General features: G+C 40.6%; 1 protein-coding gene across 1 annotated transcript; it reads left to right on the forward strand.

The window, feature by feature from the left end:
• The first annotated feature begins 58 nt into the window (after positions 1 to 58).
• Positions 59 to 22103, forward strand: ABHD17B (abhydrolase domain containing 17B, depalmitoylase). The gene is made up of 4 exons (XM_073345148.1): positions 59 to 448; positions 8790 to 9264; positions 19975 to 20154; positions 20860 to 22103. Exons 2-4 carry the CDS (start codon positions 8798 to 8800, stop codon positions 21077 to 21079), a joined length of 867 nt encoding a protein of 288 aa, XP_073201249.1. The 5' UTR covers positions 59 to 448; positions 8790 to 8797; the 3' UTR covers positions 21080 to 22103.
• The last annotated feature ends 1150 nt before the right edge of the window (positions 22104 to 23253 follow it).

Below are 23253 nucleotides of genomic sequence, written 5' to 3' on the forward strand. Positions count from 1 at the left end.
GCTCTGTATGCTGGGATTTGCTCCCCTGTGGATTTCTTGTGCTTCCTCATTGGCCCTAGCCGGGCTGCAAGCTCATTGGTGCGTTGTGGCCGGTTGCCGGTCAATGAGGGCCTGTCCTCACCCTACCGCCCCTTGGCCGCTGAACCGCCCTCTGCCCTGCTCTGCCCAAGCCCAAATTAATTCAGTCCAGTCAGGGAGGCGGGGACGGAGTCTGGTGAGGGCCGCTGAGAAGTCCGGCCCTCGTCCTCGTAGTGTCCCGCCGGGGGTGCGAGCGACTCGGGCTCCGCGCGCTGCTGCAGGCCGCCGCGCCGACCGAGCCAAGCGGAGCCGTTACTCAGCACGTCCCCGGCGTTCGAACGGCGGCGGTTAGGGGGCGCCTGACGGGGCCGCAGCCCCCAGAAGGAACCGGACGCGGCCACGCTACAGAACCAGCGTGAGACGGAGACAGGTGCGTGCTCCGACCCCGGACTCACTGATCGCTCCTGCAGCGCGGGGCCCAGGTTCCAGTTCCGAGCGGGTCCCGGGCGGAGCGCCGCGTCTCGGCGGCGGCGGGAGCTCCGTGCGCGGGGCCGGGCGGCCCGTGTCCCGAGGGGAGTTTGGTCTCTGGTCGGTCTGTGAGGGGGGGGGGGGGGCAGCGGGGTCACCGCCGGGGCACAGCGGAGGGGGGGGCTGGTGGCGCGTCTCTAGCGACCCGTGCCGGGCGGTAGCGTGAAGCGAGTTGGCTTCGTCTCGCTGCGGCCGGGGGGAGGTGTGGAGGTCTCGGGGGCCCGGGGAATGGGGCCCTGCAGGTTGCTGCAGAGGCACCGGCGCCAGGGCGAACGGGAGGGAGGCTTCGCAGCTATGTGCGATCCCTAGGTGCTCTCCCACACTCCCGGCCACGGGCTGTGGTCGCCTCTCTGCGGCCCCGTGGGCGGATGGGGCCAATCTAAAGGGGCACAGCCTCCCTCTTTCTTCTCCTTGGCCGCCGGAACTGGGGAGCCGACTGCCTCCACCCTCTGGTGCGAGCAGCAGGTCCTACGGTTATGCGGAAAGATTCTAAATCAATATTTGAAACACAGCTGCTGCTTATCTCATCTGCTGGGTGGGTGGGTGGGGGAATGAAATGTAGCTAACATGAGGCGAGGTATTTCTAAACTGTGTGTGTTGGGGGGGTGGGTGGGAGTGCTGTAGTGTTTTAGTACCTCATTTCTAAGTAAATTGAGCTATGAAACGTGCTACTATGGATGGAGAGAAATCAAATACTTTATTTTTAAAGTCCATGAATTGGGAGAATGACCCTAAAATGCATATCTGATTTTTCTTTTAGTAGGTTCAGATAGTTTTTATATATATAAATAAAACTAAGTTTCTTGTTTTTATGGAGTAACTAAAAAATGGATATTTGTTTGGAAAATGTGAAGATCACTCTTCGGTTGTCCTGATTTGACCGTTTTTTAGATTTGTTAATTTTCTGTGGAAGAAAAAGTATGAACAGAATGGTGGTAAAATAACCCATCTTGCAAATAGATTTCAGTTACTTTCAGAATGATATTTAAACAATTAACTATACTAAAACCAAAATATAAATGCAAAAACACAAATCTGTTTTAAATAGTTATATTTTTCTTTAGTATTTGTGTCTTAAATGGTGTGATGAGGTATCAGTTTGAGGCACTGAATTGCCAACAATGCAGTGTTTCAGTGGCTGTCAATGTGCAGATTGTTTTAAGTAGAAGAATACTATAGAGTAGTGTCTTGCATACAGAACACAAACATTATGTAATCTGACTTAATCCCACATTTGTGTATATCTGGGATCTTCTGGGGATTGTTTTTCTGTTTGTTGTTGCTATCTATTGTTTGTTCTGACTCTCTCCCCCTCCCCCCCTCAAAATAGACCCCTAGAGCTGTTTAAAACATATGAAATATCCAGCAAGAGTGGCTGCTACCAGTTAGGGAATTCTTTATTGGACAGTCAATGCAAGATAGGCTTTTTCTCATACTTTTTAATAATACTGAGTATAGTAAAACCATACAGCCACAAGAACATAATGGCCATACTGGGTCAAATCAAAGGTCCATCTCCCCACTATATTCTGACAGGGGCCAATGCCATGCTTCAGAGAGAAATGAACAGGGTAGTTATCGAGTGATCAATCCTAGTTTCTGACAGTCACAGTTTTAGGGACACCCAGAGTGTGTGGTTGTCTCTGACCATCTTGGCTCATAACTGTTGGTGGACCTGTCCCTCATGAATTTATCTGTTTTGGTTTCAAGCCCAGTTAAAGTTTTAGTCTTTACAGCCTTCCCTAGCAACGAATTCTACAGGTTGACTGTGTGTTGTGTGAAGAGGTACTTATTTGTGTGTGTTTTAAAACTTCTGCCTATTAATTTCATTGGGTGACAGCAGTTCTTGTGTTATGTGAAGGCATACATAACACTTCCTTATACACTTTCTCCATGCTATTTATGATTTTATAGACCTCTAACATATCCCCACCTTAGTAATTTTTTTTCTCTAAATTGAAGTATTTTAAATCTCTCCTCATATGGAAGCTATTTCATATCCTAGTCTCTCGTGTTGCCCTTCTTGTACCTTTTCCAGTTCTAATATATCTTTTTCGAGATGGGGCGACCAGAGCCATATGCAGTATTCAAGGTATGGGCGTACCATGGATTTGTATAGTGATATTATGATCTATTCGGTCTTATCTATCCCTTTCCTAATACCAAGGTTCGTTGTTCATCTGGTTTTGACTCCCTCAAATACCTCTAATTGGTGAGGCATGGTTTCTGTTTGCAAAAGTTATGTTGACTCTTCCCCAACATACCATGTTCATAGCTATGTCTGATCATTCTGTTCTTTACTACACTTTCAACCAATTTGCCTGGTACTGAAATTATGCTCAGTGATGTGTAATTGCCTGACTTGCTTCTGGAGCCTTTTTTAAAAATCAGAGTTATAGTCGCTATCCTCCAGTCATCTGGTACGAGAGGCTGATTTTAGTGATAGGTTTTATACCAGAGTTAATAGTTCTGCCATTTCATATATGACTTCCTTCAGAACACTTGGGTGACTACCATCTAGTGACTTCTTAGTGGTTAATTTTATCATTTGTTCCAAAACCTCTACTGACACTTCAATCTGGAACAGTTCCTCAGATTCTTCACCTAATGAGAATGGCCCAAGGGTGAGACTCTCCCCACATCCTCTGCAATGAAGATTGATACAAATAATTCATTTAGCTTCACAATGGCCTTGTCTTCCTCGAGTGCTTCTTTAGGTATGATGATTCTAAATAGTTTTCCAGGAATATTTTCATTTAAAGGCAAAAAAAAATTAGTCTAATCCTTTATAGTGATCAGTTTTTAGTATAGGGTAGTACATATCTTCAAGAAGTACTGGAAAATAACAGAATAACTACATTGTGTGTGTGTGTGTATTTATTTTTAACTTTAGTTTTCAGGCTTCCTCCATGTTCTTCTCTGCATCCATTGTGTTCGTTCATTCTTTATAGCTCTGTTGGTATAATGTCCTCTATCTTTTTAATTGGGCACTAATTTCCTATAGTTATTTCTCATTACATTTTCAAATATCTTATCCCCTTTCCAGTCAAATTAGTTAAAGGATGTTTGTTCATATATATTTGTTCCACAGTAATTCATTATGTAACTGGAAAGGGATTTTAACTATTGGATTGTTGTGTAAATTCTGTTGTAGTTTTTAGTCCTCATTTGTCTGCTTTCAAAATTTTAGGAAACGGTGAAGGAAGTATTGTGGAATAGTCTAAATCTATGCTGCTAAAATAAGAATGGGGGAGGGGAATGAAAACAGTTTATATATGTTGCACAGTGTAACTATTGCATATTTTTAGTATTGTCTTAGCTCCCCCACCAAGAACATTGCAAACAGATATTCAGATGCTTAACTTTATTCATATCAGTAGTCCTTCTGTAGTAGCCAGTGGGACTACTCACATGAATAAGGTTATGCACAACACGGGTGTTTACAGTATTTGGGAGATGTCGACTTTGGGCTTGCCTCACCACACAGCTTTTAGCAACAAGGCTGTGTCGACTCAGCCTTGTTGCTAACAGTCAGCGTGTGTAAACGCTCTTTGTTGGCACTTTTGCCGACAAAATATTTCCAGCCTCGCGAGCAGCGTTAGCTTTGTTGGCAGGAGAGCATTCTTGCTGACACGTTCACACTGCCACTTGTGTTGGCAAACCTTCTGTCTTTCGGGGGGGTGGAGCTTTAAGTACCCACGAAAGACCAGACAACTTTGCAGTGTAGACATACCCTTAGTTAAGCTTTTAGGGAAGGAGATAGTGGGTGTGCTACTTTTTATGGGTCTGGGAGGAAAGAAATTGACTATGTAAAGCAATTACACTTGAAGTGTTCTAAGAGCCCAAGATAAACACTTGGGATGTTGTCACTCATTAGACTGATCTATCTCTTTTTCCCCTTTCTCCAGCTCTACTGAAAAGGTTAATTGCTGAAGATTGGATTAGATTTTAGCTGGCAAGGCAATTTGAATGTTCTGCTTTGGTATAACAGTTTATAATTCATCTGAAGCTTAGAAGAGATTAGTTTTAACAAGCAGGCTATTTATGCTTTAAAAACGGTCCAGTAAAGAGGGGGGTGGGCAAGTTAGTTCTATGATTCTGAGCCTATACTGGTGCAATAGTGCAAGCTTATTCAGTGAAGTTTTAAACTATACCTCAGAAATTTCTACTTTGTAGTAAGATAAACCTAAACCTTAGATTTTTCTCATATTTTTAAATATATTTAGTTTCTTATTGTTCTGAACTTTGAGCACGTATCTTGGAAATGCTGACACTGCAAACATACTTGTACCTTGTTGAACTTCCTTGAGCTCTATATCTTAACTTGCCAGTGACAAGTACAATGTTTCTCCTGTGCTAGGTATCCATACTTACTCCTGGGGGAATTCTACACCACTGCGCAAGCACAGAATCAATGTCCCCTTTTTTTACATCCCATGGCAGAGTAATTGATTCTGACTGGGAGATGAAGGGAAGCTGAGAGGAGTCACATTGCAATTACACCTTTTGTCCACCAGGCACTACTGAGGTTCCAGAAGAGAGGGTAGCTGGCTCATGAGCTGGAGCAGCCAGCTGCAGAGAGGGAGGGGGCAGAGGCTGTCTTCCTCACAGCACCCTGCCCGCAGGGACAGATGAGGAGGCATGGGATATGGGAGGGATGGACGGATGTGTGTGTGGGGGGGAGGTGTCACACAGGACTGCTGGGGTCACACAAACTGGGATTCAGAAGGGCTAGTGGGAGGGGGAGAGGCAGAGGAGCTAGTGGGGTAACATTGAGCCAGGGGCTGAATGGGAGTAGGGGTGCAGAACCACATGGAGATGGGGAGAAGGGTGCAGGGCCGCATGGGGATGAGGAAGAGTGGGGGTTCAGGGATGTGGGCAGGGGGTTGCTGAGTTGGGGTGCAGGGTCACATGGGGACATGTGCAGCTACGCCTGACTGAATCAGGAAAGGGAATGCAGGAACACATGGGTACAGCAGTAGATGTGCCTGACTGAATGGGAGAGCCTGAGGGAGGCTCCCCAACTCGCTAACAATCCCTCTCTCCCATCCCCCCAAAACACCTGTTCCATACTTTCCACACCCAACAACCTTCCAGATTCCCTCCCAGGATCCTTTCCAGCAATTACTTCCCTCTCCCTCTGCTCCTATGTTACCCCTGACTCCCCCAAGTGTTTGCACTGCTTGTGAGGGGTGTGGGAAATGTGTTTCTGTATTGTAGTTTAAATGAATTATTACTCAAAGTTCTGTATTAATATGCCTAGTAAGGAATCTGTTTGTCATAAAACAATTCTCGAATCTTTTTTGTTGCCTGTATTGATACAGACATACTTTCTGACAGGTATTTTGAAATAAAAAATACCAACATAATTGAAACTGGCATGATTATATTGTGTTGTGACAAATAAAATATGCAGAATTTTAAATATTGTGTGTAGAATTTTTAGTATTTTGGAGCCGAATTCCCCCAGGAGTACATACTGCAAAAACTATTGGACAGTGATAGTGATGCTCCCAACCAGCTCTGAAGGCATCTGTATCGATCACCTGAAGAGAAGGGTACCTCTTTCAACACATTGTGGTAACATACATCGCTAAATATTTGACCTGGAATGGGGAATACTCATGTCCAAGATGTGGTTACCTGGTTATTATACTGGATTCAACCACACTTACGATGGTGGCATGTAAAGCCTTACAAAAGCAAGGTGAGGGATGTGATATCCCACTGACAACCCATGTGGGAGTGAAAAATATTTACATGTATAATGGATAGTGTAAGTATCCTGGAGTAACTGTTGAAATAATTTTATACTGCAAAGCATTATATTTAGAAGTAAATTTGGACACAGCCAGTGGGTTACACAAGTATTTGTGAGATAGCAATGGGAACGGTTAGCATCAGGATTCTTGTTTTCTACTCCAGGGTCCGTCATTAGATGGTGTCTAGTTACAAATAGCATAGAAAACTGTAACAATGCTCTTATTTGGGTCATTTGAGGGCTTTGAACCCAGGACCTCCGAGTTTGGCTTGTTTCTAAAGGTGTCTATTGCTTGAGCTAAAGAACCAAATCTCTTAGCATGGAAGTACCATCAGAGTCATAACCCACTATGAAGTGAGCTGTAGCTCATGAAAGCTTATGCTCAAATAAATTGGTTAGTCGCTAAGGTGCCACAAGTACTCCTTTTCTTTTTGCGAACTCACTATATGTTGCTCGAGTTAGTGGGGGGTTACACAAGCATCTGATTTGTCATGTTCCTGTTGAAAGTCTTTGTGGCAGAGTAGGTGGGTTCTGTTCCTAGCTCTGCCTGAAGTGACACATGCAAACTGTCATTTTATTTGTAAAATTGGTGACTGACCGTTATCGCCCCACAAGGTACAAAGCCTTTGCTGCTAATAAAGTTTGTAAAGTGACATTGCACTCCATATGTTTATGGAAATATGCTTATGAGTGTAAATTTAATGTAACTGGAATATGCTTTATGCAAAAGGCCTTTTGTAAGGTATCATTACAAAATTTATAATCTACTGAGTGTGTTCATCCTATTTGTATGAATGTATCATTCTTGTATCTGAAGCAAGAAATATGAAGTGTTACTCTGAAGTTCTATTCTAACTATGCAACGTGTGGGCCATTAATGGTGGCTTGGAATCTTGATGGCTCCCATTAACTAGAACAATTGGTGGTAAATGACTGTTTACTTGTAAGCCGTCTTGTATACCTGTGTGTCAGCCAGTGGGTAATGAAGTCTCACCGGACATGTGAACATGTCACATGATACTGGAATCCATCTTAAACCTGGGACTTTTCCATTTAGAAGGAAGGGTGGGAACTCAGACAAAGGATTCCTGCCTTGTGCCAAAGATATAAAAGGGGGTGGAACAGAACAGAGGGGTGGCCAGACATGAGGAATCCCCTAGTTACCACCTAAGATGGAGCTGACAAAGACCATACCAGGGGAAAGGATTGGGCTCAGAGTAGGAAGGAGTCTAGTCTGTGAAAGAAGCTTATGGAACATCTGAGGAAGAGATTTACCTGTATTCAGTTTCTTAATGTATTAGGCATGTGTGTTTGTGTTTTATTTTGCTTGGTAACTTACTTTGTTCTGTCTGTTATTACTTAAATCCTACATTTTATACTTAATAAAATCACTTTTTTTTATTAACCCAGAGTAAGGGACTGTTACCTGGGGGAGCAAACAGCTGTGCATGTCTCTCTATTAGTGTTATAGAGGGTGGACAATAAGCTTTATACAGTGTAAAACAGACTTATTTGGGGTTTGGATCCCATTTGGAACTGGGTGTCTGTGTGCTGAAGATAGGTGACTTGCTGAGCAGTTTTTGGTGAAAGTCTGTAGCTTTGGGGGCGTGGTTCAGACCCTGGGTCTGCGTTGCAGCCGGCTTGCGTGTCTGGCTCAACAAGACAGCGTTCTGGAGTCCCAAGCTGGCAAGGAAGATGGGCTCGGGGTAGTTTCAGCACATCAGGTGACAGTCCCAAGGGGGTCCCTGTGACCAAACCTGTCACAACTGGCAGTTGGCAGAAGAACTGGGATTGGACTCTGGGCTTGCAGTTTAGTTGTAAATTCTGCTAAGCTACAGTACTCTCTGTATGGGGAGCCTGTCTCTGGTTTTGCATCCTTAAAATAGTCTGAAGGCTGAAGATTTTCATGTCATGAGATTCCCTGCAGTAGGGGCCAAAATCACGTTACTCACGATAAGTTTGAAATGGTTGATGACACAGTAGTGATTCTTGGCTAACGAGATCCTTATTCCTTTAGCGCATTGGAAACCGTGTTCTGTTTAATGTTGTTGGCTTTTCAGTGATTGTCATTCTAACTTGAAGTTTTTGGAAGGATCAGTACCATGCTTTCTGGGCCAGAATACATCATGTGAATAGTTGATTTCTAACGTCAAAATTTTTGTACTTGTCTTAAGGAATATAATTATTCTTTTAATAAAAATAAATTCTCATGATTAATGACATTAATTTTCCTCTATTGGTTTTCAAATTTCACCTCTAATAATCTAAAGTTATATTTTAAGACGTTAAAAATTGTTGTACACAAATTTTCTTGTTACAAGTTGATAGTCTGTTTTAAATTTAAGATTATAAAGAGTAACCTTTGTTGTAAAACATTCTTCCAACATGCTCCTGTAGTCTGTAATTACAATGACATGTTTAATTTTACTCCATGTTCTTCTATGGAATTGTAATTAGAAATTTTTCTCTTTTCCTATTTCAGAATAGAAGATGAATAATCTTTCCTTTAGTGAACTGTGTTGCCTGTTCTGTTGTCCACCATGCCCAGGAAAAATTGCTTCCAAACTGGCGTTTTTACCTCCAGATCCTACTTACACACTGATGTGTGATGAAAGTGGTAGTCGCTGGACTCTGCATCTTTCAGAACGAGCAGACTGGCAATACTCCTCTAGAGAAAAAGATGCCATTGAGTGTTTCATGACTAGAACCAGCAAAGGTAACAGGATTGCCTGTATGTTTGTGCGTTGCTCACCTAATGCCAAATATACTTTGCTCTTCTCACATGGAAATGCAGTTGACCTAGGTCAGATGAGCAGTTTTTACATAGGACTGGGTTCACGGATTAACTGCAACATATTCTCATATGATTATTCTGGATATGGCGCAAGTTCTGGGAAACCAACAGAGAAGAACCTGTATGCTGATGTTGATGCTGCTTGGGTGGCTCTTAGGACAAGGTAAGGAGTTAATTGCAAATTGTTTTTTGCTGTGCTTTACAAAAGTTTACTTAATCTATGCTAGCATGGAGTCTATTCCCATCTTAAAATACTGTATTCTAGCATTATCAAATTCATATTAGATCTGGGTGGTCAGACTTTGCCACATTTCAAGTGAATTGCTTACAAAAATTACTGCTATATGTTAAATCTATTTTAGGTTCCAGTTCTGTAGATTGGATCAGCTTGCAGGATTGGGGTATAAATGATTATAGATGGCTTGAAATTCTAGTGCCCAAAGGCAGATACTTTTGGACCAGTCCACTTAACTAACCTATGTGTATCCCACTTCCGTTGGAGGATTAACAGATACCAATGTTGGCAAATGTCAACCAAACCCACTGCTCCTGGAGTGATATCACATTTGATCTGAGAAAGTTGTCTTCTGTTTTCCTTGTAATGTTCTTTGTTGGTGTGCTGGTAACCTGCAGCAGACTCCTTTCCCATTTCCCACATCAGACCTGGAACTTCAGCAACAAGGAACAAGTAGTTTAAGGGGCTTGTGAGGTACCTTGATGTTGTGGGGGAGGGCCATGCAAAACCTTGGGGCATGCAAAACCTTTTCTAAAACCTTGTAAATCATATCTTGTATACATTAGAGTATTTTAAAAAACAAACATATGGACTGTCTTGCATAGACAGAAGAACAAAATAGTATAAATTGCTAGTTGTGCATCTAAACTGTAGAAAGTGCATTGTGCTTGAGAAATAGTATGTGATTGTTTTAGACACTGGTCAGATTTTTCTCCTGGGTTTGGTGCATTTTGCAGTGCTCTTCCAGAGCAAAGCTAGTCCTAAATCCAATATAGCCTGCTGTATGAGGAGATCGTCTGATGATGTGATATCACTGTCATAGAATCATAGAACTGGAAGGGACCTTGAGAGGTCATCTAGTTTAGTCTCCTGCTCTCAAGGCAGGACTAAGTATTCTATAGACCATGCCTGACAGGTGTTTGTCCAACCTACTCTTAAAAATTTGCAATGATGGAGATTCCACAACCTCCCCAGGCACTTTATTCCAGTGCTTAACCACTCTGACAGGAAGTTTTTCCTAATGTCCAACATAAACCACCCTTTTTGCAATTTAAGCCCGTTGCTTCTTTTCCTATCCTCAGAGCTTAAGAAGAACATTTTTTTTCCCTTCTCCTTGTAACAACCTTTTATGTACTTGAAAACTGTTATGTCCCCTCTCTTTGCCAGACTAAACAAACCCAATTTTTCCAATCTTCCCTCATAGGTCATGTTTTCAAGACCTTTAATCGTTTTTGTTGTTGTTCTCTGGACTTTCTTCAGTTTGTCCACATCTTTCCTGAAATGTGGCCCCCAGAACTGGACACAATACTCCAGTTGAGGCCTAATCAGCACGGAGTAGAGCGGAAGAATTACTTCTTGTGTCTTGCTTACAATACTCCTGCTAATACATCCCAGAATGATGTTTGCGTTTTTGTTTTGTTTTTTTTCCCCCTCAGCAGCGTTACACTGGCTCTCATAATGACCCCCAGATCCCTTTCCGCAGTACTCCTTCCTAGGCAGTCTTCCCATTTCATATCTGTGCAATCGTTCCTTCCTAAGTGGAGTACTTTGCATTGTCCTTACTGAATTTCATCCTATTTAGTTCAGACCATTTCTCCAGTTTGTCCAGATTATTTTGAATTTTAATCCTATCCTCCAAAGCACTTGCAACCCCTCCCATCTGCAAACTTTTTATAAGTGTATTCTCTGTGCCATTATCTAAATCATTGATGAAAATATTGAACCGAACCAGACCCAGAACCGATCCCTGCGGGACCCCACTCATTATGCTCTTCCAGCATGACTGTGACCCACTGATAACTACTCTCTGGGAAGGTCATAAGAGACAGTATCAAAAGCCTTACTAAGGTCAAGATGTACCACATTTATACTGCTTCTCTTCTCTCCCTCTTCCCCCTCTCCCCCCCGAGGTCTCCATTCTATAATGTCAGATGCCTTGGTGTGCACTAGTCAAAATTTATCCTAGTGTCACTAATGAAGATAAATGGTGGTCAAGGACTTGTAGCATCTAACAGGAAAACATTTTTACCAGAAAACCTGGCCTCTTTGTTGCATGTGAAAGGCCTATATAGTGAAGTCCAGGCAGGCTTCACCTAAGCACCTTTGTTCAGGCATTAAAACTATCTAGGGCACCAGGCCCACAGGAATAAGTAAATAACCAAAGAAAATAGTCATCTGACTCCCTAAGTGCCCTTGCATGCCTTCGCAAAAATGCTAACGTGGATGGACAGTATTGCAAGTATGGTCTTTCAACTCATTTAAAAAAAATGGTACAACCTAAATTTCTGCCCCAGGAGGAATCAGGGAATGCAGGCAGCTATCCTAGATCTCCTCTGAATAGGTGCAAATGAACCTGTCCCTGCTCTTCAAAATCAAAGCCTTCTTCCATGTTGTTCCTAGGCCATCCCCAAAAGAATCAGAAAGCTACAGCTATCAGGATGCACTTCACCGCTATCTCAGCTTTTCACACTCATGCAAGGGTTGACAGTAGTCACTCACTACAGTAACCATGTTGATGAAAGTATTGTTGTACCACCTGCACCATAGGCTTGAATCCTATTCTCACAAAGCTAGCGCAGCCTCTGTTCAAACTTAAGTCAAACTGTTCTCTGTACCATCTATCTTTTGAGGACAGTAATCTTCATAGCCATCACACCAGCCCAAAGTTTTGTGATATGATTCTATTTCTCCCAATGTTGTGTTCCATAAGAATAAGGTAATTGTGTCTTTATTCATAATTCTTGTCTAAATTGACCCCTGATTTCCATCTTAATGGGGCAGTTACCCTGTTTAGATCTCTTTCCCCTCCCCCTGTCCCCCCACCTCATTGATATTTAAAGGAGCTCAAACTCTGTATTTTAGATGTTTGGAGGGCCCAAAGTTTGATCCTAAATAGACAATTTATGTTCTAGTTCCCTATGCCTCTCAGGCAGATGAGGGAAGACCAGGGCTTTGCCAATCACAGCCCAAAGGTTGTCCAAATGTTTGACACTGTGTATTACTCTTGTGATCTTGCAGATATTCAGCCTCCTAGAGATATCTGTTTATGCAGAACTAGACACATGGCAGTTCTTATAGTGTGTTCTTGCTCTGTCATTATCTTAGTATTTTTCAGAGCTGCTAATTGAAACTCTATATGCTCTTTAAGTGGCAATGTTTCCCTCAACTTGGTCTCTAAATCTGAGGCCCAGTTTGGGAGAACAGTATTAGTCATTTCTTACTAATACGCTCAACCTGACACTCAAAACTGATGCACTATTTGGGAGGATATTTCTGTACTCTGTTAAACTAGAACTTCTCCACCAACCCCAGTGGAGATTGTACTGTTTACTAAACATCCACAAGTGGGAACAGAGTAAGCAGAGGCCACCTTGAAAAAGCAAATTACTTACAGTAACTGTAGTTCTCTTAAATAGAAAAGGAGTACTTGTGGCACCTTAGACTAACCAATTTATTTGCGCATAAGCTTTCGTGAGCTACAGCTCACTTCATCGGATGCATTGAGCTGTAGCTCATGAAAGCTTATGCTCAAATAAATTGGTTAGTCTCTAAGGTGCCACAAGTACTCCTTTTCTGTTTGCGAATACAGACAAACATGGCTGCTACTCTGAAACCTGTAGTTCTTAGTGTTTATGCCTAGTACCCACCCTCTCTTCAAATCTTTGGAGTCTAGTGTTAAGTATTGCCATTGAAGGACAGCAAGAAAAGAACATAGAAAGGAAATGTGGCCCCGACTGACGCTACTCTCTATATTCCACGTTTGTATGTCCCAGTTATCCACATGTGGGAATGTGCAGCAATGCTCTTGAGCTAACCTTACTGATAAGTAGCTTCTCTATTTCAGTTTGTAAACTTTGAGGCCAGTAGCAGCTGAGAACGCTATGTAGACAGTATGTTCAGTCATTGTAGAGAAAAATTACTTTGTACTATTCTTGAACTACTTTTCCCAGTTTATAGTTGTGGCCAAATCCCTTGGCTGGAGGAAAGAATTGTTTAAAAAAAAAATTGGGAAAGCAAGGGAAAATTGAGGAATTTACCCTCCAAAAATGTATTTAATTCTGTATAATAATTTGAGCTTTCACTTAAATTTTTATAGAAGGACCTGCATTTTTCAAAAATAAATAATTTAAGAAATTTCTGAATGCAATAAATTAAACACAGCCCATGTTATTTGTTTGAGGATTCCATATGCTCTTTATTGAGAGTTTGTGTAGCATTCAGTTCTCAACCTGGGGTTCAGGACCCCTCAGGGGTTGCGAGGTTATTACAGGGGGGTCCATAAGCTGTCAGCCTCCAACCAAACCCTGCTTTGCCTTCAGCATTTATAATGGTGTTAAATATATAAAGAAGTCTTTTTTTAATTTATAAGAGGGGGTCACACTCGGAGGCTTGCTGTGTGAAAGGGGTCACCAGTGTGAAAGTTTGAGAACCACTGGTATAGCATATTTCAGTCAGGCAAATGATGCAATGAACATTGCCTTATCTTACATCTAAACAATTATATATTGCGGAATAAGGAAATGAGAAAATGATGGGTAGGTGCTCAGATGTTCAAGTATATACACAGAAATAACAGGGGGGGTCTTTAGTGTGGATAAATTGTACTGGTGCTCCAAAATACATAATTGTGTATTTTCTGCATGGTGGATGTTTGGGAAGTGATTCCAGGATGTATTTCCCCATTTTGTCTTATAGCTGATAAATGGATTTGTCCTTCAGCCATTCCTTATGTCCAGGTGTCTTATTCTTTTTCCCAGTGTTTAAGAATTATACATGTGACTATAATCATAGCTACTATTTCCCTAAATAATGGGTGAGATCGCAGTTCAGAATAATCAAAAACATAGGCTAGCTTCTAGCCAATATTTTGCTGTAGTAGGGCAATACTTTCTATACTCCCTTTTTGACATGCCCAGCTGTGAACAGTGGATTTACATCCTAATTTCTGAAGTTTTGAGGAGTCAAATGAAATCTGTTTCATTTTTACAATCTGTAGTCCTTTTAAAATTGATACCTGGTTGCACTGTACCCATTTTGCTAGCTTTGTTTTATATTTTGACTACTAGCTTCTATGTTTAAATGCAATGTTTTCTGTCTTGGATTATTGGGAAATTGTTAAGCCACTCAGTGTTGGAAGTATTTAGAAGGTTTCCTAGTAGTTTTTTTTAAATACAGGATGGATTTGGAGACTTTCTGAAAATGGAAGTTAACTATATATTCCATCACTGCATATACCAGCCAGTCGTCATACAATTGTTTAGCCATATTTTGTATAATATGGGCCAGATTCTTCCCTTCCCTTTCTTATCCCTCTTCATAGGTTCAGAGATACAAAGGGGTGAATCTAGTTGTATCTGTTCAGCTGAGAACTCCCCTGGTACGAGTGTTCTCATCAGGCTTCTCTGCCTCTACTTCCCCCATAGGCCAAATGTATGCAGGGGCATGGCCAGTGCTTCAGCTCTTCTCAGCTGGTAGACAGTCCTTTTTAGGAAAGTTGCCAGTTGGCATATGTTCAAGTTGTCCCTGTGCTGGTCTAGTTGACACTGGGACCAGGGACAACTGAGGCAGAATCAGAGAGCCAAAACCAACTACCCGAGTGTCCTTTCTTTCCTGTGCTAAGTTAATCTTGAATGAAGATTTGTCTCTGTATCTTCATATTCTACTTTAAATACCTGTCTTCCCGGATAAGCTCCCCAAAGTATCTGGCTAGGTATATGTTCACAAGTACCTGATAGTAAGGCCAGGTCTACCTTTAGAAGCGCTTTGCTGGTATACTATAACGGCAAAGTGCTCCTTGTGTGGACACAGTTTGATACCAGCAAACACAGCCCCCTGGTCACCTTCCCCACAAAATAAGCTATACAACTAAAAGAGCAGTTTTGCCAGTATTACTGCATTCATACTAGAGGCTAGAGACTTCTGACCAACGTAGCTATGCTGGCAACAGTTTGTCATGTATACTTAGCCTAAGTTTCGTATGTATTGAATTGGTAAAATTAAAAACTTTTTACAAATACCAGTGCAAATGTACACCATGCTACTGTATTAGTTACAAAAATTAAAGCAGAGTTCCTAAAGGGAGTGGCTTCTCGTATCTTCAAGAGGAGCTCTGAGTTTTATTTTTCTAAGGCAGACAGGACTACTTTAAAACATACTGACAGACATCTTTCTCAACGTATCAATGTTGCACAACGTGGGGGGGGGAATGTCTAAACGTGTGTGATACCACTATTTCAACATGTGAAAAACAGGGTCATTTTTTACACAAATTGCATTAAATGGTGAAATACTGTTTTATTAAAACCTTTTTAAAAAAAAAAAAAGAAAAAACCTTATGGCTATTTTTTCTCAGTTTTTCTATTTTCTTCTGTGATATTCTAAAATATTTCACTACTTTAAAGCTTCTGTTTGTTTTCCATTTATGCTGTTTGGGTTTATTTTGTGTTCGTCCTTTATTTAGATTTTTCCTATGCACATTTGCATATCCACTTTTCCAAAAGGAAAACTAAATAGGGCAACTCACATTTTCAAATCCATTTTCTAGTTTCCTTTTTCTCCATTACTTTTCTCTACTCCTTCCCACTGTACCTGTCGGTTCTTAATTCTGATTCAGTTAACCCCTTTCTTCAGTCTGACCTGTTCTCTCTCTGCCAAGCCCTGATGCTGCTTCAATGAACTTCCTAGCAGTCAGACTGTAAAGAGCTGTGTAGCTCTGGCAAGGGATGGGAGGAGTACTTATCGTGGCAATTGGTGCTCATTTGGTTCTTTCCCCTTTAAGGCTTCCAAGCACCAGTTTATGAATTGCTTTTCAGTGGCCATGCTCTTATGGGAGTGAGTGATGTAGAGCAAGGTTGTTGCACTGGATGCCTTTTGGTTAGGGCAGCAGAAATCTGGGTTCTGGCTCTGTTACAGTCTGCCTGTGTAGCCTTGGACAGGTCATTGAATCTCTTTCCCTTGTTCCCCATTTGTAAAATGGGTGTTATAGTTACCAAAAGTAGACTGTTAATCACTTCAAGACTTTGAATCAAGATAGATGTCTTCTTATAAAAAAAACTCCAGATTGACCAGAAATAATGGCTTGATAAAGGAACTACTCCATGAAATTGTATAGTGTATTATGCAGTTTGACAGATTAGATGATCATAATGGTCACTTCTGGCCTTAAAAAATCTGTGAATGAGCAGAGCACATCTCACTGCGATTTTTGTCATCACAGACAAATGGGAATCTTCTTGCTCCTAGAAGGTGGCTGTAGGAATCATTTATCCCTATATAACAAGAGTAGCTGGTTGTCACTCAATTGAGTATGCTAGTAGCAACTAGCATAAATAAATGTTGTGCTCTCTTCCTAAGCTCCAGGGCCCCTGCTGCTGCTGACAGCTTTGCAAAGCTGCAGCAGAGTGAAAACTAACTAATCTTGCCAGTTTTGTTACGCAGAAGTGAAACTCTCAAAAATTAGGTCAGTTTCACTCTGCCTGGGGAAAACTGAGCTGCAGCAGAGGCAGGCACTAAAGCAATTTACTGGGGAAGAGAACTTAAAATGGAGATACCAGCTCACAGCAGCCACAGAATAGAGTAGCTGTGACTTTTACCACAGTGGCTAGGAGGCTCTGGGGTGCATGGAAGGAACAGAAAGGGAGGATCTTCTGCCTTACAGCAGCTAAATAGGGTTCAGTGAGAGGGGGCTTAATATATATATTGGACAGAGACAGTATGAAGGATGGAACCCCTGAACAAGCATCCAAGCTCTCCCTTATCTAGATCAGTAGTTAATCTGTTTCAGTATCTGGTCTCTGGCCAGTTACCTAATGCCTCAAAGAGAGAGATGCAAGAAACCTCAAATGGGACAATTTATGTAGTAACAAGCCCATATAGGAAGTCAGTTAATGGTTAGCTTATTCCTTGAATAAAGCATGAAGGTTTTATATGCCTTCGAAATGTTAAGGTTTTTCTAAAATGTGATCTTAACATAGCTGGATGTTCTTACTGTTCATATAATCTTAGTCTTTTTTTAATCTTGCTAAGCTCTTGGCCTCAGTGGTATCTGATGAGGATGAATTAACAGACTAATAGCGTGGTTTGCAAAAAATGCTTCCTGTCATCCGTTTTGAATTTGTTGCCTGTCAGTTTAATTGAATGCCTCCTTATTGTTGCATTATGAGAACAGCTAAATAGAAGTACCCAGTCCACTTTCTCAGTACCATTCATTATTTATATCATGTCTCTCCATTATTTGTTCTCTGAACAGTTCCAGTATTTGCCATCTCTCTCCATTTGAAATGTTTTCCATTCCACTGTTTCATCACCTGGTTCCAAACTCTTTCTATTTTTGCTACATATTTTTGAGAGATGGTGATCAGAGTTGAACATATTGTTCCATAAAATGGGTTGTATTCTAAACTGAGTGAAGAAGCTCTTGGGTAGCAGAGAGAATGCTTTCTCTTTTCCAGCAGGAGTGACAGAGGTTGATAATGGTCTGTGTGTGAGACTGGAAAGCCAATATGAAAGATGGAGAGGACTGAGCAGGATCCAGAAACACTACCCACTTTGCAATTGTAGCATCAACCTCTCTTCAAACAGGGAGGGGCCTGGGCACCTCTCCAGGGCTTTGTTCCTTGATCTGACCTGAGGGGACCTGCATAATTTTTCACATGTTCTTTGGCTGGTTGGTGTCTGGTAAATTTTTTCAAGTCCTAATCATAAGCCTTTTTTCTGGAGTTTAAAATTTGATGGTACTAATTTTGATGAGCTGAAATTTGACATTGCCTCTGTATAGGAGGATTTTATTTCAGAGTTGGGTTTGTGGTTTAACAAGGTGATGCTTCAGGTGATGCCTCATTTTACTTGTACGTAATTTTTTAAAAATTAAGAGTGGCTGAGTAATGTTGTAACTGACCATCTTCTTTAGCATCCCATGTTTGCTGCATATCAAGTATTAACAGCTCTTTTGTACAGTGTTTATTCCATTTGCCACAACCTTGTGTAATAGTGTTTAATGAAGTACTCCTACCTTGATATTTGATAAAAAGGGGTGGGAAAGGACTATACAGCCATTTAACAAAAATAGATAACTTACTACATTTTTGAAGTCAATATCAGATGTCTTTAAAGTTTACACTAGGGGTTCTCAAACGGGGGTTGGGACCCCTCGGGGTTGTTAAGTTATTATGTGGAGGGGTTGCGAGCTGTCCGCCTCTACCCCAAACCCCGCTTTGCCTCCAGCATTTATAATGGTGTTAAATATATTAAAAAGTGTTTTTAATTTGTATGGGGGGGGTCACACTCACAGGCTTGCTATGTGAAAGGGGTCACCAGTATAAAAGTTTAAGAATCACTGGATTAAACCAATAAAAGATTACATTATCCATAACTAGGGCCCTACCAAATTCACAGCCATGAAAAACATGTCACAGCCCATGAAATCTGGTCTCCTGTGAAATCTGTGTAGTATAGAGGGTAAAAGCAAACAAAAGACCAGATTTCACAGGAGAGACCAGTGTTTCTCAAATTGGGGGTCTTGACCCAAAAGGGAGTTGCAAGGTTGTTGCAGGGGGGGGTTTCACAGTATTGCCACCCTTACTCCTGTGCTGCTGCCTTCAGCTGCCCAGCCCTGAAGGAAGTGCCCCATCAGCAGCAGTGCGGAAGTAAGGGAGGCAATACCATACTATGCCACTCTTAACATCTGTGCTGCTGCTGGGGGCGGCTCTGCTTTCACAGCTGGGATGCCATCCAGCAGCTGCCACTCTCTCACTGCCCAGCTCTGAAGACAATGCCAGCAGTAGCACAGAAGTAAGGGTAGCTAGCAATACTGCAATCCCATCTATATTAGCCTTGAGATCCCCTTCCTCCAACCACACACACACAACACACACTCCTTTTTGGGTCAGGACCCCTGCAATTACCACACCATGAAATTTTAGATTTAAATAACTGAAATCATGAAATTTATTATTATTTTTAAAATCCTAGGACCATGAAATTGACCAAAATGGACCGTGAATTTAGTAGGGCCCTATCCATAACTTAAGTATAGTGAGGGGGGGGGGGGGGAGAGAATGGACTGTGACAGCAGCATGAGCCTTTTTTGTGGTTACCGGGCTTTATGGTTAAACATATTTAAGTTTTGTAAAAAAAAAAAAACAAGATAGTTTGTCCCAAATTAGGCATGTCCCTAACTTTGTTAAATCTGATGTAGAAAGCTGCCTTAATTCAAAATACTCTGTCATCTTGGAATACAACAAACACTTCTGTTTTCTGTAGCAGGCTAACTAGTGGACATGATTCCAGAGTTCTGACTTTATCCATGGTGCTATTGCATACATGTAGCCTTTAAACAAAAAACAAACCCCCCATATTTCAGTATCTTTCCAGACTTAAGACGACAATGTTTGGCAAATACAAAACTGGTAGTAGAAAAGCTTTACTGTCAAAATTCTAAGTCAGACAAAAGTGGAAGATTGAAGTACAGGAAAGTAATATTACAACTACGATATGTGGTTCTCTTACTAGTCACTTTTGTTCATCCTACTTGGTAAATTTTGATCCACAAATATGATTATTTTTCTACCTAATTCATGTAACAAAACCAATTCAGTTTATTTTAGTGTATACCAGTTTTTAACACTGTTAATGTTATAGGTACGGAATCCGCCCTGAAAATGTGATTATATATGGCCAAAGTATAGGAACAGTACCATCTGTGGATCTCGCTGCTCGGTATGAGAGTGCTGCTGTAATTCTTCATTCTCCTTTGACCTCGGGAATGCGAGTAGCCTTTCCTGATACGAAGAAGACCTACTGCTTTGATGCGTTCCCAAAGTAAGTTGCTACTAACATTCTCAGAATAGGGAAGAAAGTAATCTTGCAAATTCTTTGCAGTTGTCCTTTAAGGTAATGTAATATAAACTCTAATATCCTCTAATTACATAATTTGTTTGCCAGAAGGTGGGAATGAGTGACAGAAAATGGATCACTTGATAATTACCTGTTCTATTCATTTCCTCTGGGGCACCTGGCATTGGCCACTGTTGGAAGACAGGATACTGGGCTAAATGGACCTTTGGTCTGACCCAGTATGGCCGTTCTTGTGTACAAAGAGTGAATCAAGACATGGTGAATCCAGAAACATTTGAATACATGAAAAAAGATTAACCCATAGCCTAAGGACAGGTCTACACTAACAAGTTAAGTTGACCCAGCTATGTCGTTGAGTTGTGAAAAATCCACACCCCTGAGCAACATAGTTAAGCTGACCTAACCCTTGATGTAGACAGCACTAGGGATAATGGAATAATTCTTCTATCAACCTAGCTACTGCCTATCAGGAAGGTGGATTAACTACAGCAATGGGAGAACTCCTCCCATTGCTATAGCAAGTGGCTACACTGAAGCACTACAGCTGCAGCCATGCTGCTGTACCTGTTTAAGTGTAGACATAGCCTAAGAGTCTCTTATTCTTGAAGGTTAAGTGTGTAAACTTGACTGCTCTGTGTTCATGTTTGTTTGAATCTTTTTTTCTTGCAGCATTGACAAAATTTCTAAAATAACATCACCAGTGTTAATAATCCATGGGACTGAAGATGAAGTAATTGACTTTTCGCATGGCTTAGCATTGTTTGAGCGTTGCCAGAGACCTGTAGAGCCACTGTGGGTAGAAGGAGCAGGCCATAATGATGTGGAGCTTTATGGACAGTACCTTGAACGATTAAAACAGTTTGTATCACAGGAACTGGTGAATTTGTAAAGTACTTTATATATTTACATGCTTTTTCATTTCACTGCAGAACTGCACACTTTGATAAATACTAACATAAAACCTGAAGGTTTTGTTTTCAAATCATGTCAGTTGCCTTCATAAATGTACAGGTAATGATTTGTGAACATAATTAATGAAGGTTTTAATACCAGTATTATAAACTGGAATAACATGATCATGCAGTTCAACTTGTGTAGTTCGTATACTATGTGTGAGTTTTCTTTTTAGATGTACAAAATATCACAAGGAGTACTGTATGAAATTTTAATTATGTAAAATCAGATGCTGTAAAAGTGTTGCCAAATGCTTTAGCATATCAAACAAATTTATAAATATTTTTTAAACATCTCAAAATGTACTGTGACTTATTCTGTTACACAGGTGTACATTAAAAATCAGACTTCGAAACAGCTGTACTTGTAAAAATACCAATAGCCATGAAATTTAAGCAAATATGTAATGAAAACATAGACACTCACTGGAATTGGCCCAGGCCCTGTTTTATAGGGAGCAGGTCAAAACAAGCTTTTTTTGCTACAGTGCATTATATCTTATGTCTTGTGCTTAATTTGTTTTTTTTATCTGGAAGATGAGGTTTAAATCTGCCTACTCATCTATTCCTTAGCTAAAGAGGTTATTCTGTAAAATGGAGTCATAAAATACCACTGTTATAATAAATTTCATTCATATGCTCACTACTGAGGTGTAACTAAATATTTTAGTGGTTTGTTTGAAACCGGTAAGGTATTTAGAGCTCGTTTTAAATGTCAATTCTGCGGAGATGCAGTATATGGATAGAAAGAATTCTGGAAGTTTGTCTAACTTTCTAATGAACAAATGAAAGCTTGCAGTCGTCAGTTCAGGTTTACTTTTGGGTGTTTATTAGTATGCAACCTATTGTTTTTTATTACTGTATGATAATTTTACTAATCTGGTCCTGAACAGTGAAGAAAGAGAATGTTGACACTTTTTTTTGTATTAACTCATAGTGAAATAAATTTTGTAAGTTGCCTTTCCCTTGAATGAGTTTTGCTTGAATAAAACTATGAAAGATAATGACAAACTTAAAATTAGATGTAGCCTAATTTGTAAACATAGTAATATTCCAAGAATACACACTGTGCTTCTAATTTTAAGGCCTTATGTAGTTTGTTCTTGTTTTTGTGATTGTCCAAAACTACTGTGTAATTAAATGTATTATCAAATATTGTGAATGATTTGGTTCAGATGTGTTAACTAACAGTAAATAATATTACACAATATGCTGTTTATTTTTTTTTCTGAAAAACTTCAACATACTAAACAACTATCTGGCTAACAACTATAAAAGGAGACTGATATTTCTGAGGAAGATCATCTGCAGGCTGTTTTTCAGAGGCCCCCTTCACAAAACCAGGGATATGGTATGTTTGCCAGCAAAGATCACGGGCAGTGTTGCTGCCCATAGGCAGTTGATGACAAGCTGTCATAACTTGAGCAGTACTCCTCATTCTGCATGAGTTTTATGCTGTGGGACATAGCAGCTCAGAACTGGAAGGACACAAAGATAGATTAAAGCCATCTTACCCCCACTTTTCCCTGGGCTATCAGTTTAAGGCATTTTGTCCATAATGTTTAGTACCCAGTTTGTACAGCTGTCTCTCATTACACTTCTAGACAGTGGAGAATTGGACTCTTGAGTGCAATTCCACATGGTTATCAAAAGCTTTATTCTGATTTCTATTTTTTAATGTGGATTCTTTCATGAAAGATGATTACTGAAGCAACTAATATACTTTATATATAGTAAAAGCTATGTAGCATATTCATTCAGTTATGAAAGCTCCTCTCATTACTGACAAACTGCTAATTATAGCAGTCGGAAAAGTATGATATACTGTCTTATGTGGTATTATGTGATCATGGTATTACGTTCTTTATGCTTATACCTGGGCTTCATTTTTGTGAAACTTACAATGGGCTATTTTGTGATCGTGGGACAATTGTATTTTTAACAGAATTGATGTCAGCATCCATTAACAGATGTTTGTTGTTGGACAAACTACCAAAGCAGAAAAGAACACTGAAACTCATGATCCTTTTAAAAAAGAACATGTATAGGCAAAAAAATATAGTTTGAGTATGTTGTATTTATGTTTCTGACCTTTGGAAAGGTTGGTAGG

This window comes from Lepidochelys kempii, chromosome 5 (assembly GCF_965140285.1).
Source record: "Lepidochelys kempii isolate rLepKem1 chromosome 5, rLepKem1.hap1, whole genome shotgun sequence".
NCBI lineage: Eukaryota > Metazoa > Chordata > Testudines > Cheloniidae > Lepidochelys > Lepidochelys kempii.